At 39.5% G+C, this 17,539-nt stretch overlaps 2 protein-coding genes across 6 annotated transcripts; both read left to right on the plus strand.

Moving 5' to 3' along the window:
- The first annotated feature begins 55 nt into the window (after positions 1-55).
- mboat7 (membrane bound O-acyltransferase domain containing 7) lies at positions 56-8,437 on the plus strand. 5 transcript variants are annotated; one of them, XM_077527054.1, is made up of 9 exons: positions 56-164; positions 938-1,231; positions 1,375-1,504; positions 1,730-1,856; positions 1,937-2,093; positions 3,289-3,484; positions 3,580-3,732; positions 4,370-4,546; positions 5,962-8,437. In XM_077527054.1, the coding sequence occupies exons 2-9, from the start codon at positions 1,156-1,158 to the stop codon at positions 6,344-6,346; spliced, it is 1,401 nt and encodes a 466-aa protein (XP_077383180.1). In that variant the 5' UTR covers positions 56-164; positions 938-1,155; the 3' UTR covers positions 6,347-8,437. The 5 variants fall into 5 exon arrangements, with proteins under 5 accessions (XP_077383180.1, XP_077383176.1, XP_077383177.1 ...); XM_077527051.1 differs by having other exon boundaries at positions 80-164; positions 1,149-1,231; XM_077527052.1 differs by having other exon boundaries at positions 89-164; positions 898-1,231.
- Positions 8,438-9,773: 1,336 nt separating this feature from the next.
- tmc4 (transmembrane channel-like 4) lies at positions 9,774-17,528 on the plus strand. Its single transcript, XM_077527093.1, has 16 exons — positions 9,774-9,819; positions 9,891-10,110; positions 10,866-11,017; positions 11,190-11,342; positions 11,406-11,491; positions 12,231-12,376; positions 12,457-12,604; positions 13,607-13,765; positions 13,835-13,992; positions 14,452-14,572; positions 16,030-16,127; positions 16,207-16,390; positions 16,459-16,589; positions 16,665-16,820; positions 16,965-17,043; positions 17,150-17,528. The coding sequence occupies exons 1-16, from the start codon at positions 9,774-9,776 to the stop codon at positions 17,231-17,233; spliced, it is 2,121 nt and encodes a 706-aa protein (XP_077383219.1). The 3' UTR covers positions 17,234-17,528.
- The last annotated feature ends 11 nt before the right edge of the window (positions 17,529-17,539 follow it).

The raw sequence follows: 17,539 nt of genomic DNA on the forward strand, positions 1-17,539 counted from the left end.
ATCTACCATGATGGTAAAGCCCACCGCGAAGCTAAAATGGCCGCGGCCAATCATGAGGTAAAACGTCACGAACCCGGAAGTAATTGTCCCCATCTGTGGAGAACTGTTCGTGAATGGCAAAGCAGGGCTGGGCTCATTTCCACCTAACATCAGTCCTCAGCCCTGTAAGTATGTTGACTTCGTGTCACGCGCGCTTGTATAAACTCTAATTACGTTAGTCGTTTTAACTAGTTAGTGTCATAAGCTATCGCGCTGTTAGCTTTGAGAAACTGCTAAACCCGCCCGGGCGCTCACTTTCGCTTTCTAACGTGTTCGATTCACTTTGTCCATGTGGTTGGACTATTTTGTGTTCGTTTTCAGTGAACAGTTTTAAAATTCACTTTCACCCTAGTCCAGGCTACGTTGACTATAAATCGGGAAAAAAAATACTAGGACCTCTGTATAATCTGGATCCCATACCGTAAATCCACAACCTTGCCACGTAAACGCACTTAAGTATTGAACAGTAAATTTGCTATATAAATGTAATAGCTTTTGTAATAGCACTAAAACCAGAAATAGCGAACGTCAGCGTACACTGTAGTTAGAAGTATGCCTAAAAAAAAACTAGGTAGAGAGTCGAAGTATGCTTATAAAGCCCATATTCAATCTAAAATTTTAATCAGTGAATTAGACCTATCCGAATAGTTCTCTCACGCAAGATAAATTTCACATCCAAACTGCAAGTTTTCCACTTCGAAGTAATCCCCCTGGAGTCTATTTGATTTTTTTTCCCCCTCTGCCACACCTTCATGCACTCCTGAATGAATTCTTGGATCCTCCACATCTTTGTGAAACCATGACCATCCTGTTGTCCATGTGTTTATCAAAAAATAAAATAAATTCACACAAAGCCAGGTTGGGAGAGTCGGCAGCTTGTGGTGTGGTCTCCTTCCAGATGAAGTGCGTTGTCAACTCTCCTCGTCTTGTGCACGGGACAAAACACCACAAGATCTCTTCGTAAACATGCTGGTGGATCATCTGGTCCACACTGGAGGGGAAAACTCATAGTTTGGGTTTAAAATAATACATTTTGTGACACCTGTCCTGGAGCCACACCTCTTATATTGATCTCTCTCTCTCTCTCTCTTTTTTTTCCCTCCCTTCAGAGCAACAATGTCTCCCGATGAGCTGGTGTACTTGGGAGTCCTAGCGGCCTCCATCCCGCTTGGATTCCTTTTCCGTTACCTCAGTGAGTGTCTTTTTGAGTCCTTCCATGATTTGGAAAGTTGTCATCTGTATAATACAAATTAAACAATGGCATTTAATGTTTTTACTGCTTGTTAGTAAATGAGAGTTGGGGTCTTGAATGATTCTATAATATTTTGGTTTCAGGTCCTCCTGTAAAGCAGGGAGCTGCGATGCTTGTGGGCCTCTCCATCACTATCGTCACCTGTCAAATACACACACTCCACTCTCTGGTGACGGTGATTGGAACATGGATTATTATCAAGAGCAGTGGGAGGTAGTTTTTTATAAAATTATTATTATTTTTTATTATAGACCAATACAGTGGAATCTCGAGTCTTTGGCTCTTTTTTTTCTCCTTTTGACGCATCTTCCAAAAGAAGTAGCAACAATGCAATTGAGAAGAGCACTTGATGTAAAAAAAACTTTTTATATCCACTTCAAATTGTTTTTTAATGACATTCTGAGCTAATATGGAGCCCTTCCTCCCCTGTGTATAAAGTCTGGCCCCCACGTTGAGTCTCGCTTGGACTTTTCTCTACCTCCTCTTCTTCCGGCTGATCACATGGTTCGGTTTCCCGGCGCCGACGCCTTTTGCCAACGCCGTCCAGCTGCTTCTCACCCTCAAGGTATGTACAACCGTTGTTGCCTGTAAGCCAAAATCCAAACAGTTGTTGTTCTCTACTTTCTGCACTCTGATGCAATTTAGATGGTGAGCTTGGCCAATGAGGTGCACAGCTTCCACGTGGAGAAGAAGAAGGAAGTGAGCTCCTTCACCCGGTCTTCGGTGGTTGGTTGTCTGACTCGGGAGCCGTCGCTGTATGACATCATATCGTACAGCTACTGCTATGTTGGTGTCATGACAGGTGAGTCAGGAGGGAGGAAGTTGAAGCTGATATGTGGAAACATTTGCATGCGTGTTGTTCATCCTGTTGAAATGGCTTTACTTTTAACCGCTCTTTCTTTTTGTCTCACTCTGCTCCTTGTCCAACTTTGTGTGAGTCCACATCCGTTTTATTAGCATAGTAAAACATTAGAATCACTACTAATGTAGAGGGCTGAACAATTCATACATTGACATCGCAATGTAGCAGAATAATTTTCAAATTAAAAGACAATTTGGAGAGAAAAAAAAACACTACCTCATTTTAATCAGTTGCGTAAATAACCCAGTTTGGGTCAAAAAGTGACTGACCTGCTTTTTGGGTCAATTTGACCAAACTTTGTGGGTCATACTGTATATCAAAATGTTGGGGTTGTTGTGTATAAAGAGAAAGCAACCCAATGTTTTTTTTTTGTTTGTTTGTTTGTTTGTTTTTGTATTTTTTTTATGGTTTTGTTTTGTACAAAACAACCAACAAAATTAGTAGAATTTTTTTATTTTATTTTATTTTATTTTTTTTTAACCCAAATTGTCCTTTTTTTTTCACCCAACTGTTCAGTCGGTTAATATTGAACTTCTTGACCTTTTGCCACATTTCCGGCTTCAAACTTAAAGATATACAGTATAAATTATATATTTGTTTTTGAAGAAACAACACCCCAAGTGGGACACAATTGTGAAGTGGAATAAAATAATGCAATATTATTATTATTATTATTATTATTATTATTATGTTTCTATTTTATTTTATTTCTTTTTACAAATAAATAACTTAAAAGTTGGCCGTGTGAAATTACTCACCCCCTTTTCTCTCAGTGCAGCCAAGTGACTCCAGAAGTTCTTGATGATTTCTGAATGATCCAATGTTGGCCCAAATGACCGATGATGATAAATAGAGTCCACGTGTATGTGATCTAGTCTCAGTATAAATGCACCTGGGAAGTGGACCTATAAGAAATAGCACATTTTAAATCGCAATCGCATTATTGGGAAATCCCAATTAGCGATTTGACTATGTTCTCAAAAATGGTTCAGCCCTACTAATGTAGCTGTACTTTTGTTGTTGTGCTCTTCCCCTATCCGATGCCTCGTTTTACCCTTTTGTGTTGTCTTCATCTGACATTATATCCACTGTCATCTTTTCATCACTGCCTTTTGCCATTCTCCCCCCCAAAAAGGCCCGTTCTTTCGTTTCCAAACGTACACCGACTGGCTGGAGCAGCCCAGACCGCTGGCCTTGCCCGGCTGGGTGCCGTGCGTGCAGCGGCTGAAGCCGGTGCCCGTCTTCGGTGCGCTCTTCCTGGCCGTCAACTCCGTCTTCCCTCTGGCTTACGTCCGCACCGACGACTTCCTGGACCACAGTTTCTTTTTCAGGTGACCTCGCGTGACCTGCGTCACTGTTTCGAAGGGTTTTGCAGATTCAACAAAATAAAAAACGCACATTTTCTTCCCTTTCTCCCTCACGTCAGGTTTTTCTACATGATGGCGGTGTTCTTCGTGTTCAGGATGCGTTTTTACGCCGCGTGGTGTGGCGCCGAGGCCGGGTGCATCAGCGCCGGTCTGGGCTGCTATCCAGAACGGGCTCAGTGCAAACCGGGCGGGGGACCCACCGTCAGCTACAGGTGCGCCAAAGTGGTTTGCCACCTAAGAAAATTTTGCTAAATTGTGGAACATGGAACCTATCAAAAGAAAGATTGGAGTCTCTTGTTTCATTAGGAAAAAAAATATATTATTTGTATTTGTTTACGTTTTGCAACAATTATCATTAGAATATAGCTAAGTTTAATCATTATTCACCAATCTGTTTAAAACAGTGGGTAAAAGAGCTTGTTGCAACATGGACCTGGTTGTTCTCTTATACTCTGCTGCCACCTGCTGACTGTTTTTGTAATTTCTACCATTTTTCACCCATTCTCTGCAGTTGAGAGGCTGCATCAAAGCCTTCTGTATGCTCTAAGATTTAAAAAAAAACACAAAAAAACACAAATACGTCTTTGGGACATTTAAAATAGAACATATTTATACGTTTTTGGGAGCAAATGGGTTAAATAACGAAAACTTATAAAAACTAACAGAACCACCCTGAAAACTACGGTAACTAAAATGAAAATTCCAAAACTATAATAACTTTTACGAACACATGACATAGATTTGTCATGTTCCATGAAATAAGATATGTGAGAAATCGACACAATTGCTACAGTTTGCACCTTTTTTTTTTTTTAATTTCTATCTTTGTTTTGTTTTGTTTTTCTGAAGCCCTGACTCACTGGCCGAGGAGGCGTACGACTTTAAGACCATCCAGAACATCGACTGCTACAACACGGACTTCTGCGTGAAGGTGCGTCACGGCATGCGTTACTGGAACATGACAGTGCAGTGGTGGCTTCATCACTACATCTACCCCAACGCCCCCTTCAAGTCCTACACGCTCAGGTGAGGGAGGAAAGGGCTTCTTTTTTTTGTTTTTCTTTTCTCATTTCTTGATCTTGACCTGATAAAATGCTGGTTTGGAAGCATGAAAGCATCAACTCAACTTTATTTATAAAGCATTTTAAAACAAGCTTTGGAGTATACAAAGTGCTGTACATGAAACAGAAAATGCAGTAAAGAGTGAGATAAGTAACATAAGAACAAAAAAACATTCTAAGTATACAAGTGACTAAAATTTACATCAATAAATTAATAATAAGTAGGTAAGTGAATGAATGAATAAATAAACAAATGTCAAGTTCATAACACAAAGTACAGCAGACACTACAAAACACCAAAACAAGACTCGTGGTGCGCCAAAAGCCGAAGAATACAGATGGGTTTGAAGACGGGTTTGAAAATCAGATACTCAACATAAAATGACAAAACTATGTCATGTGTTAGTAAAAGTTATTATAGTTTTGGAATTTTAATTTTCGTTACCGTAGTTTTCAGGGTGATTCTGTTAGCTTTTATAAGTTTTAGTTATTTAACCCATTTGATCCCAAAAACGTATAAATACGTTCTATTTTAAATGCATTAGGTGTCCCAAAGACGTATTTGTTTTTTTATTTTTTATTTTTTTATCTTATCTTAGAGCATACAGAAGGCTTTGATACAGCATCTCAACTGCTTTGAATGGGTGAAAAATGGTAGAAATTGCAAAAACTGCCAGCAGGTGGCAGCAGAGTATAAGAGAACAACCAGGGCTATGTTGCAACAAGCTCTTTTACCCAGTTTTAAACAGATTTTTGAATAATGATTAAACTTAGCTATATTCTAATGATAATTGTTGCAAAACGTAAACAAATACAAATATTCTATTTTTCCTGATGAAAGAAGAGACTCCAGTCTTTCTTTTGATAGGTTCCATGTTTTTATAGAAATATAACACAATATTCTGTGGGCCTATATATATATATATATATATATATATATATATATATATATATATATATATATATATATATATATATATATATATATATATATATATATATATATATGTGTGTGTGTGTGTATATATAACACACAAAAGATGTCATCTGAAGGTGCTTTTCTATTGGCTGCTGCTAGATGACATCACGTCCTTTTTCCGGCGGTTAATCTTTAAAATCACATTTAAAATCTTCCCCAAAGGCTCATGCATTAAATTAATTACCAAAGACTAAAGCATAGAATATTTTTTGCTATAGTTGTAGTTGGTTTTAGTTTTGTAAAAATAAAATGTAGTTTCAGGTAGTTTTTGTTTTTTAAAAAGGCATTTTCGTTTTGATTTTATTTCGTTAACGAAATTATTTTTTGAATTTAATTTTAATTGTATTTTTCGTTAGTTTTCGTAACCTAAATTGACCTTGTGTATTCCATACTGCACCCAGGGCCGGCTGGACCATGTTCATCAGCGCCTACTGGCACGGCCTGCACGCCGGTTACTACCTCTCTTTCCTCACCATCCCGCTTTGCATCGCCGCCGAGTCGGCCATGGAGGCGTCAGTCCGGGCCCGGCTGGGCCCGCGCGGTCAGAACGTCTTCGACTGGGTCCACTGGTTCCTGAAGATGCGAGCGTACGATTACATGTGCATGGGCTTCGTGCTGCTCAAAGCCTCCGACACCGTCAGCTACTGGTCGTCCATCTACTTCGTCATGCACGTGCTGGCCGTTGGCTGCGTGATTGTGGGCGGGGCTCTCAAGGGGGGACGGCGAGGAGGAGACGAGAAGAAGACGAAAATAACAAATGGCGATAAAAGTGGAAAACATGCCTGAGCGGGATGCCGCTTGACTGAACTGGACGGACGTGAGTTGGATTTTGCTCGAGACTTTTATTGCCAACATATTTTTTTTTTATATGTTCAGTGGTGCCTTGAGATACAAGTTTTCAAGAGAAAGAATTACATCACATAGCTTTGACTGAATCATAATAATAAAAGCGGGGGGCCGATTGAATCGGCCGATATTGACTCTTTTAAAATTGGGAAAAATCAGCCAATTTTAACTTTTTTTTTTTTTCCCCACGAACACATTACAACACAAAAGAAAGATAATGACATTCAAACATTCCAACCCACTCCTCACAATCAGCCAATTTTCTCTTTGTTGTAAGGTAACAGTCATATGGGACCAAAAATACATTATTTTATTCATTATATATATTTTTTAAATTAATCTGTTATCGGAATTTTATTCTGCCAAATATCAATATTAGACTAAAAAAAAAAAAATCCATATTGATTGGTTTGTAACTCTTCTTCATGTGTTTGTATCTGTCTGTATTATACTGCCCCCGGTGGTCAAGGTACACATGTTCAGTGAACTGAAACAAAAAAAAAAAAAGGTCAAAAACTGCTTTATTCTTTACTTTTTATTTAGTTATTACCTTTAGGGCTGCAAAATACATAAAAATAAATATTGATATTGTGACGTTGGCAATATGCATATCGCAAAGACATGCAATAAGTTTGATATGGAATTTCATGCTTTTATTTGAATTTGTCAGGTTTGCTTGTTTGACATTTATTAAACATGACAAAAAAGGAGAGAAGACTCATTTCAAAGCTCACGAGGAGAGGGGAGAGGAACTGATTGATACAGTTCACTACTGCACTCACGGGAAAAAAATAAAAAATCCCCTCCTCACCCTCTCTTTTTATTTGGTTTCCAAGCCCCTAGTTCCATGGGTGCAATAATACTGATGCAAAACATAGTTGGAACACAGTGTACTTGAAAATGGGCACTGCCATCCAATAGTTGTCCAATAGTTGAACATTGAGAGATAATTACAATTAATTAAGAATACATTGAGTTTGATTATTTTGCTGCATTAAAAAAAAAAATAATTCTTTCATTAGATAATAAAAATGTAATTTCTTTACGTACATGTAAAATATATCGCAATTATATTGCATGTTTTTACAATATTGTGCAGCCCTAATTACCTTACTGTATGAATGTATAAAGTACAATATTTTGCTTTTTTTTTTTTTTTTTTTTTTTAACTCAAAGGGATTTATTTTGGAAGGGAAAGTAAAACGGTTTAATGGCATTTCCATTCTTTTCAATGGCGAAAGAGGACTTGAGATATGTGTTTTGAGTTACGAGTATGACTATGGTCACGGATCAAATTCAGCTTGTATCTCGAGGCACCACTCTGTAGAAACAACACGACGGTCGAGGAATGTGAATGCATGTATCAATTACGTGAATATTTGACGGTGCATTCGTTTGCTATTCCAACGTGCTCAAAAATGTTTGCAAAACTGCCAAAGCATTCCAGCAGCTCATTTACATGAAAGTGTTTCTAAATTGGAAAAGAAAGGATGAGAAATTTGTGTTAAGTTCTGCTGTTTGGCATTGCAATGAATTGAATGTCCTGCCACTTTTTTTGGGTACCGTCATTATTCTGTATGATTAGAATCAGAAAGTCGCTTTTGATTTCAAGGATGTGACGCGAGTGCATCGAATTGAATCATTCCACTGTAAAATGAGCCGTCCTTAAATCGTATAGCACACCCTGTATCTAGATGTGTATCGAATCGTCTTTTATCGCCGAGATGCACACGCCGATTTCTGACTGAACGTGTCTGTGCGTTGACAGACTCGATGTTTACCTCTGTGCTGCCTCTGGATGTGAATTGATCACCAACTATTTAAGTGCAAAGCAAGGTTGCATGTTGCACTTTTCTGTGTTCAAGTACCGCAATTCATTTGGATTGCAAATGTTTTGGGTTTTTTTGTTTGTTTTTTTGCTGCCAGTTTTCATTATGCAATTTTTGTTGTTACCTGCCATTCATATGGCAAAGAATTGTTCATTTTGACACATATACAACATACTGCCCTGATAAAAGTTTTTCTATATGACCTTGGTTGAGCTGTCACTGTGAACTGCACCTTGGCAACACAAACACAACCTGCCTGTTAAAGGGATACTTGACTCATTGAACAATTTTCAGCAGGGAAAAGTTCATATTTTGTTCAGAATGAATTTGATAACGTCATTATTTTTTTTTAAATGTAAAATGAATACCTTTTAAAAGTAAATTTTCTGCTTGCCGTCGACTGATGATGACATCACCTGTGCTGAGGAAGTAGGTCACGATCAATCATGGATCACCTGTTTTCTGGGTTTGGTCACTGAACTGAGCCATAATTGGTCGTTACCTACTACCTCAGCACAGGTGATGTCATCATCAGTCGACAGCAAGTAGAAAAATCACTTTTTAAAGGTATTAATTGTACATGAAAAATAATGAAGTTACCACATTAATTCTAGACAAAATATTAACTTTTTTACTGCTGAAAATGGCTCAATGAGTCAATTATTTTCTTCCCCTGTACTAAAATCAGATTCTTATTCGATTGTAAGGTCACAACTTCGGCATAAAGTGGATATAAAAAGTCTACACACCCCTGGTCAAATGCCCGAGTTGTAAGTGGCGTAAACAATTTTAGACCAGGATAAATCATTTCAAAATCGTAAGTAAAAATAAGCAACTGAGAAATGGTAGTTGCATAAATGTGCACACCCTTGCATATTTGACAATGTGGATGTTGTCAGAATTAACCATAATTCATTTCAAATCATTTAGAGAGCCTCTCATTAACCCCAAATAAAATTCATCTCTTCTACTCGGGGTTTCCAGAATTTCATTTTCATCCAGTTGAGTTGTATTAACTCATTCAATCCCAGCCATTTTCCCCCTTCGCTAGCGGCCCTGGTTGATCTCTTATACTCTGCTTCCACCTGCTGGCCATTTTTTAAACTACCCTTGTTTCACAAAGCCTTCTGTACGTTCTAGCATAAAAAAAATGTATAAATATGTATTTGGGACACTTAAAACATTTAAAATAGAACATATTTATACGTTTTTGGGAGCAAATGAGTTAATTATTGCTCATATTATTGATGGAAAAAAAATGTATCTTGGTCTCATTTTATATATCACCAAAAAGTAGCATCTTAACAGGGGTGTGTTGACTTTTTATATCCACTGTATGTTGTACAATGGGACTGTACAATGGGAATTTTAATTGTGGGTTCTCATGGGTTAAACAATACAATGCAATACAAGGAAGTGCACCTGCAAAGAGGCTAAAGTCCATCCGAGGAGGGCAGCGAGAATCCAGGAAATACGCCGCTTCCTCAAGACTGTTTTATTTTGACCTGTATTCATAGTTACAGCGTAACTCGTAAGCAATGGACCCACAGAGACAAGAATTAAGTGACAACGAATATGCTGAAGGTGCGTCATTCTACATTTCCAACGCTACATATGATTATTTTACCCGTCTAAACTCCTTCATTGTTTCGCAGTGAGAGATCGCGCGTACGCCAACGGCCGGCAGTCGCTGAGATTAAGACGTCCGTCATCTCGAGGGTCCAGTCGCAACTACCCTCACTTCAACTGGAACCCGGCAGCCACCGAAGATGATGATGAAGATGATGATGAAGTGGACGGCTACGCAGAATCAGACCAGGAGCCTCGGGAGCTGCGGACCATCCCACTGCCCATGGCGCTGAAAAGGGCTGTGAGGTGTGAACACATATTTTTATTTATGTATTTTTTTTAATTATTATTATTCATGTTTTAATTTTTCATTTATTTTTATATAAGATTTTTTTTACCTTCATGTACAGGTACTGAAAATCTAGACTCCTTCATTCAAATTCCATATTTTTGTGATGTAAAAAAAAAAATTGTACAAGTAAAAAAAAAAAAAAAAAAAAAAAAAAAATCATGAGACATAAAAATAATCAGCTGAGATAATTTGACAAAAAAAAGCCTACTACAACATCTGAAGTTCATTTTTTGTTTAATCAGAAGCATTTTAAATATGCTAAATGTAATTGTTTAATTCCTTGGTATTGGAAAAGGGGTGTGTAGACTTTTTATATATCCACTTAACTTTCACTTGCGTGCCCACAAATGAGCCTATCAAACAAATCTCATTTAGAAATCAAAATTTACAGCTTAAGAAAACTCAAATATCCTATCTGAAAATAGAATATTTCCTCAGACCAAGTAAAAAAAAAAAAAAAAAAAAAAAAGCCATCATCAACGATATTAAAACAATAAAAGTACAATATTTAATTTATTGATTTGTAATGAATCCAGAATGTATTGCATTTTTGCTTATTTAATTGCATTACAGAAAATAATGGACTTTATCACAATATTCTACTTTTCTGAGACAGTCCTGTAAATGTAAGCTCATCTGGAAAGAAAAAAAAACCGTTTCTCTCTTCGTATTAATAGTAATCTATTTGTGCATTATTTTCTGTCTCCAGGCAGGTTCAGGAAATGCAGGTGCCCGTAGTCTCCTCCCGGATGTCGTCGTGGAAACAAAAGAAGCGCAAAACCATCAAGAAAATGAAAAGTAATGCCAGAGAGTTCCTCAACCTCTTCATGCTGTGGAGGAAGTCTTTGCAGCAGATTGGAGGTAAAAGCACAACAACTTTTTTTGTTTATTTTATTCAGTTTTCTTCCATGAGTTACTACTACTTTCTACATTTTGAATTTGATTGTAATTTCACTTTATTTCATTTCCGCTTGTCAACATTCAACACAATTTTGCCACCAACTGCACATGTAGACAACTTTGTGTTCCTCAGGGAATTTTGGCGGCGGAGTCCAGTCTTACTTCCTGTTCCTGCGTTTCCTGGTGGTTCTGAATTTCGTCTCCTTTTTACTGATCGCCGCGTTCGTCTTCATCCCCGGCGTCGTCTTCGGATCTGTCGACAGCACGCCTGTCGTGAACGACACCCGTAAGCGCGTCGGTCGGCAACGTGACGCGAGCGTTGCGTTGACACGTTTTGTGGTTTTTGCAGTGCTCGAGGAATGCACGATATACGATCCCAATCCTCAAGGCTTGGTGGTGTTCTATGATTACATCCTTGACTTCCTTTCGGGAACGGTGAGAAAAACGCAACTTGCTGCGATGACAACAACAGAGAACATAATAATAAATAGTACAGTCAAACCTCGGTTTTTGAACATTATCAATTCCAGAAGGATGTTCCAAAAGCAAATTGTTCGAAATCCAAAACAATATTTCCCATTATAATTAATGTAAATAATTTTAATCCGTTCCAAGTCTAAAAAAAAAACTTTTTCCAAGTTTTTTTTTTTTTTTTTTTTTTTTTTTTTTTTTTTTTTTTTTACTATTTTACACCATAAACTGCACTGTATACTGTTTACCATAAATAGAAAAGGGTAGAAATAGACACTGTTTTATTTTAATAGAAGATATCCTATCTAAAATGATGAAAAAGAAAAACGAAACAAAATGCACTTGCTTTCTTTGGACCCATGATTAGCGGCTAATACACGATGCAAAAAAAAGAAAGAAAAAGATTTGCGTAAATAACAATGAACAGGTCTGCTCTGAACAAACTTTGAATACGAATGTGCTACGGAGGAAGCATCCTCGGCATTCGAGATCGCTCGGCTCCCGAGTGAGTGGCGTTCAGGTACGCTCGGCTTTTTTCAGTTTGGTCGAGAACCGATTTTTTTGGACGAGTTCTCAGACATAAAATTCTCCAATTTTCTGGCCGAAAACCGATTTGGTCGAGAACAGAAGCGTTCGAAAACCGAGGTTTGACTGTCATTCGATCTCTCGATATCGATATCTCGACTTTTCTCCCTTTGTTCAGGGTTTCATGGAGTATTCGTACCTTTTTTACGGCTACTACAGCAACACGCTGGTGGGCGACAACAACTCCTCCTACAACATCCCGCTGGCCTACCTCTTCACCGCCGTCTTCTACTTTGCCTTTTGCCTCATCTGCATCATGGCTCGGTCGGCCGCCGAACGAAACTCGTGTTCATTTTGACAAAAACGAGCTAACCGACAGGACGTCCTGGTCCGCTCTCGCGCAGGATGGGGGGCGCGGCTCGGGTTGCCGTGGCGACGGGGGGCAGCGCCGTGGGCAGCTACAGCATGATGGTGTTCACGGGATGGGACTACGGTTGCCTGGGAGAGCGAGCGACCAAGCTGAAGCAGCAGAACATCCACTACCAGCTACAGGTCAGAGGCGGGAAACTGACCACATTTCTCGTGACCCGCCATGCATTTTAGACCCGTGACCCCCCCCAAAAAATGTTTTTGACAATATGTTCTATGCAACCGCACTAGTTCTAAATATGACATTCTGGTTAATATTGAGTTAAGCAGCAAAATCCAGCCGTTTTTATCCATCTCAAGGGGCCGCCATTTTGCCACTTGCTGTCGACTAAAGATGACATCACAGTCGCTCAGGTCTCATGTAACAGCTAATCACAGCTCAGAAAACAGGTGATATGTGATTGGTCGTTGACTGAGCAACTGTGATGTCATATTCTGTCGACAGCAAGTGGCAAAATGGCCGCCTCCTGAGATGGATAAAAATGGCCGGATTTTGCTGCATAACTCACAGGTTGACTCCAAAACAGTTCTTGTAAAAAATATGTTCTATGTGACCTCACTAGTCTAACCATTACACGGAATATGAGTTATAACGCAAAATCCAGCTGGTTTTAATCCATCTCAGGGGACGGCCATTTTGCCACTTGCTGTCAACTCAAGATGACATCACAGTTGCTCGGGGCTCAGGCAATGACCAATCACAGCCCACGTTTTCTGAAGCAGAGCTGTGATTGGTTGTTACCTGAGCAACTGTGATGTCATTTTCACTCGACAGCAAGTGGCAAAATGGCTGCCCGCTGAGATGGATAAAAATGGCTGGATTTTGCTGCTCAACTCATATTCCACTAATGCAATATTAACCAGAATATCGTGTTTAGACTTGTGGGGCTGCATAGAACATATTGTCAGTAATTTTTGGGGGGGTTGACTTCCTCCTTTAGTTTTTTTTATTTAAAATAAGAATGATTTTTGCCACATATCTGAATGATTGGAAAATGAACTTTAACTACAAAGCTTGTCTAATTGTAAACAAACTTTTCGTAGTCGTTCATTTACAACTGCTTTTTAACCACATTAGATATTTTTTCAATATAATCTTGTCTCATTTGTTTTTGGTCCACTCAGGTGGATCTGGAGGAGCAATTTCGGAAGAGGAAGTCAGCCGCTCTGACCACGTTTCGCAAGATAATCTTGTACTCCCTTCGCATCTTGATGTTTTTCGTCGCTTTGGCGCTCATCGGCGCAGCCTGCTTCGGCATCTTTCAGGCCACGGTTTTCAGTCAGGTGAGCGCTCGTGACTGGCGCACGTGCGAACAAAGTGTCATTGTTGTTTTGACTCCTCCCCCATGACAGGCGAGGAGCGACCAGGAGGGGATTCTGGGTTTGATTTTCGAGTACCTGCCGTCCATTGTGATCACGGCCGGCAACTTCCTGGTGCCGTTGCTGTGCGACCAGATCGCGCTCGCGGAGCGATATCCACCCGGCACCGCCGTCATAATGGCCCTGTTGAGGTTCGATCAGCTCGTTTGTCGGCTTCAATGTTTGACGTGGAGCATTTAAGTAAGACGTCTGGTGCCGCACAACAGCTACGCGCCAAGCCACTTGCTGTTTCACAGGTGACGATGAACTGTATCGTTTTTACGCCCCTGTTGTCGTCGTTATGCTATGCCAAGGCTATGCATGACGTATTAAAAGTTGTGTGTACTATATTATTAACACATTCATTGCCAGACCAGCAAAAAAAACAAAAAACATCATTTGACGTCTTTTTCCGTCAATGGCAGTGAATGAGTTAAGATCATGTGAAGCGTATTAAGTTTAAAGTGCGTCAAACTAATCCCTCTCTATAAGCCGTGTGGTTGGCAATAACAACCAGACACCTGAGTATGTGGCCTTGTGGGTAGGAAGATAGAATAATAAATATAGCAAAGTACATTTGCATTGAGGAAAACTGTGCATGGCATGTTCAGGGCGGTGTTCTTGCGCTTGGTGAGTTTGGGAGTTCTGCTGTATACGCTGTGGAGTCAGATCACATGCGACGTGGACGCCACCAAATGTGCCGTGTGCCAGTACAACCACGAGGAGTACCCGGTAAGCAGACGCAAACGACACGCAACGTAACAATCCAAATACGTCATTTATAAATGGAAACAAGGTGGTCAAAAGTCCAGTTTTATAAAGAGAAGGCTGAATTGTAACTGCCTCTAAGGACGAGGAAATATATTTTCTCAAAGAGACAAAAGTGTTTTAATTACTCACGTGTCGCAATCGCTGTCAAACGAGGAGCTAACATTAGCTCCTCCATCACGTACAGGGATTTTCAAAGAAATTTTTATCACCAGGGGGCGCAAAATCCCCACATAAACACCACAGAAAACTGCGACTGCACATATTGAACATACCAGTTGTTAGCGTTAGTCAATTTAGTTTTTTTTTTTTTTTTTTTTTAATACAGTTACTGTTACTCAGTTTCACAATGTTATTAAAGCTAATGGATCACATTGTTTTGATGATGTAAATGCCTGAGCCAATGCTTGCTAGCACTTGGTTTAATCAAAATAAACATTCTACATACTTAACATAACCGTTTTTTTCTTCTTCTTAGTACAAGTCCGATATAAGTTAAAGAGATACTTCACTTATGTAGCCCATTATAGCAATGACAAGTTAATATCTTGTCTATAATTAATTTGATATTTTTATTATTTTTCACGTACAATTAATACTTAAAAAAAAATTAAAATAAAATTGCCACTTGTTGTCGACTGAAAATGACATCACGTGCTCAGGTAACGCCCAATCACAGCTCACCTGTTTTCTAGGTTTGGTCATGTGACATTCACAAGCTGAGCTGCGATTGGTCGTTCGTTACCTGAGCCCTGACCACATTGTGATGTCATTTTCAGTTGGCAGCAAGTTGCAAAATGTGTTTTTAAAAGGTACTAATTGTACATGAAAAATAATGTAAAAATGGCTAAATAAGTAAAGTACCCTTTAAAGTATGAGATATATATTTTGTGAGCATTTTTTTCCCCATTGTGACAAGTTATCAAAATGAGTAGCGTATATAATTGACAATAAAATTAATTTTCGCTTTTGTTTTTATCAGAATCTGAACTTGTTTACTTTTACTTCCCGTAAGTACGTCAATTGAATCAATACTTCTGCTTTTATCAGCGTCTTTTTTTTTTTTTTTTTTTTTTAAGTCAAACAATTTCTTTATGTTTTCTCAGATGGTATTATGATGAATATTGTATTTGTGGTACCCGAATTAAGCCGGAAAATCCACCTGTTTTATCCATCTCAGGAGGCGGCCATTTTGCCTTTTCCTGACACATGCTGTCGACCGAAAATGACATCACAGTGTTTCAGGGCTCAGTTTGCGAATGTGAGCCCTTAGGCACTATGATGTCATTTTTAGTCGACAACAAGAGGCCGTACAAGGCAAAATGGCTGCAACAGTGAGTGCTTTAACCAACTCAGCAAATTTGCAAACAAAATACTGTACTTGTGTTTATACATCAATATTGTCAAATTTCTTTTTCCAGTGCTGGGAAACGCGAGTGGGACAGGAAATGTACAAGTTGACGCTTTTCGACCTCATCGTCACCGTTGGCGTACTCGGACTGGTCGAGTTCCCGCGCAGGTGCGCATCCATAAATGGAAAATACGGTCTGTCTCACATTTTTCGTGGAATCCTGCAGCGTTTGGGTTGTGGTTGTCAGGATGCTTGTGGACAACTGGTCCAACAAGGTGGCCCAATGGGTGGGCCGGCAGGAGTTTGTGTTGTCTGCCAACGTGCTGGGCCTGGTGTACGGTCAGACGGTGGTGTGGATTGGGGCTCTTTTCTGCCCCCTGCTGCCCGTCATCAATACAGCCAAGTTTGTCATCCTCTTCTATTGCAAGAAGGTAACGCCGTATTAGCATTTTTTTTTTTCACCGTCCAAAGAGAATAAATTAAAATCAACATCCCTCAGGTCACACTCTTCTACAACTGTCGCCCCGCGCTGAAAACTTTCCGCTCCACCACCTCCACCTTCGTCTTCCTGGTGGTGCTGCTGTTCGGATGGGCCATGGCCACTCTGGTTATGATCTACAGTGTGTCTAAGTGAGTCGAAGACTTGGCTAACTGTGCATTATTATGTCCCTAGTGTCATGTTGTCAAAGAGTGTTGTTTTTTCAGGATCCGTCCATCTTTGGGCTGCGGGCCCTTCCGCTTCTTCCCGTACATGTGGGCCATCGTTCCGACGTCTTTCGACCGCCTCTCGCGAGTCACGAAGGAGTTTCTCTTCTTTGTGGGATCCCAGGCTTTCTCCATTCCTCTCTTTGCCTTGTCTTGGTCTGTGAACTTGCACGATTACACATCTGGCTATATAACATGAGGCAATCTAAAAACAACTTAAGTTTAAATTAAATAATTGCTATATTGTGCCTATTATATGATCTCACCATGTAAAATGATTTTCTGTTTTCTCCCCAACAGCGTCGTGATGGGTTATTTCATTGCTCTGGCGGCTGTTTACGGTAAAAGTGTTACTTTTCTCAGAGCTCAACTCAAACAGGTAAGATGAGGTCAATCTGCGTTTTTTTTTTTTTTGTGGTTTAGTTTGTCCACTTCTGTCCTTTTGTGTGTGGTTATATTCTTTTTTTTTTTTTTACCCCCCACAGGAGGGCCGCGACAAGCAGTTCTTGGTCAAACAGATTGAGAATCTGAGTCATCAACTTCAGATACCAACAAGAGACTTTGCGTGACAAACCTTTCCCCATTGCAGACTCTTTAATCACTGTTAATATATTGATGATACGGTTACTTTAAAAAAAAAATGTTTTTACTTCATTTGTGTTCCAGTCATTTAGAGTTCACTATAGGCTATATACATATTCATTCACATCTACGGATAATTTGCAATCATGAATGTTTTGAGGATGTTAGAGGGAGCTGGACTCTCAGGAGTATACCCAAGCAGGCAATATGGACAACATGGAAACTCCTCACAAGAAGGTCCACAGCCAAGAACGGGAGAACTGCTGTGCAAATGCTCCGAAACATCCGAAAGT

Source organism: Festucalex cinctus, chromosome 7, assembly GCF_051991245.1.
Source record: "Festucalex cinctus isolate MCC-2025b chromosome 7, RoL_Fcin_1.0, whole genome shotgun sequence".
In the NCBI taxonomy this organism is placed as follows: Eukaryota; Metazoa; Chordata; class Actinopteri; order Syngnathiformes; family Syngnathidae; genus Festucalex; species Festucalex cinctus.

Coding starts and splice junctions, on each gene's coding strand:
- mboat7 (XM_077527054.1), top strand. CDS start 1,156: ATGTCTCCCGATGAGCTGGTGTACTTGGGAGTCCTAGCGGCCTCCATC. Junction 1,232..1,374: donor ATTCCTTTTCCGTTACCTCA/GTGAGTGTCTTT, acceptor TTTTGGTTTCAG/GTCCTCCTGTAAAGCAGGGA. Junction 1,505..1,729: donor ATTATCAAGAGCAGTGGGAG/GTAGTTTTTTAT, acceptor CTGTGTATAAAG/TCTGGCCCCCACGTTGAGTC.
- tmc4 (XM_077527093.1), top strand. CDS start 9,774: ATGGACCCACAGAGACAAGAATTAAGTGACAACGAATATGCTGAAG. Junction 10,111..10,865: donor GCGCTGAAAAGGGCTGTGAG/GTGTGAACACAT, acceptor TTCTGTCTCCAG/GCAGGTTCAGGAAATGCAGG. Junction 12,377..12,456: donor CTCATCTGCATCATGGCTCG/GTCGGCCGCCGA, acceptor GCTCTCGCGCAG/GATGGGGGGCGCGGCTCGGG.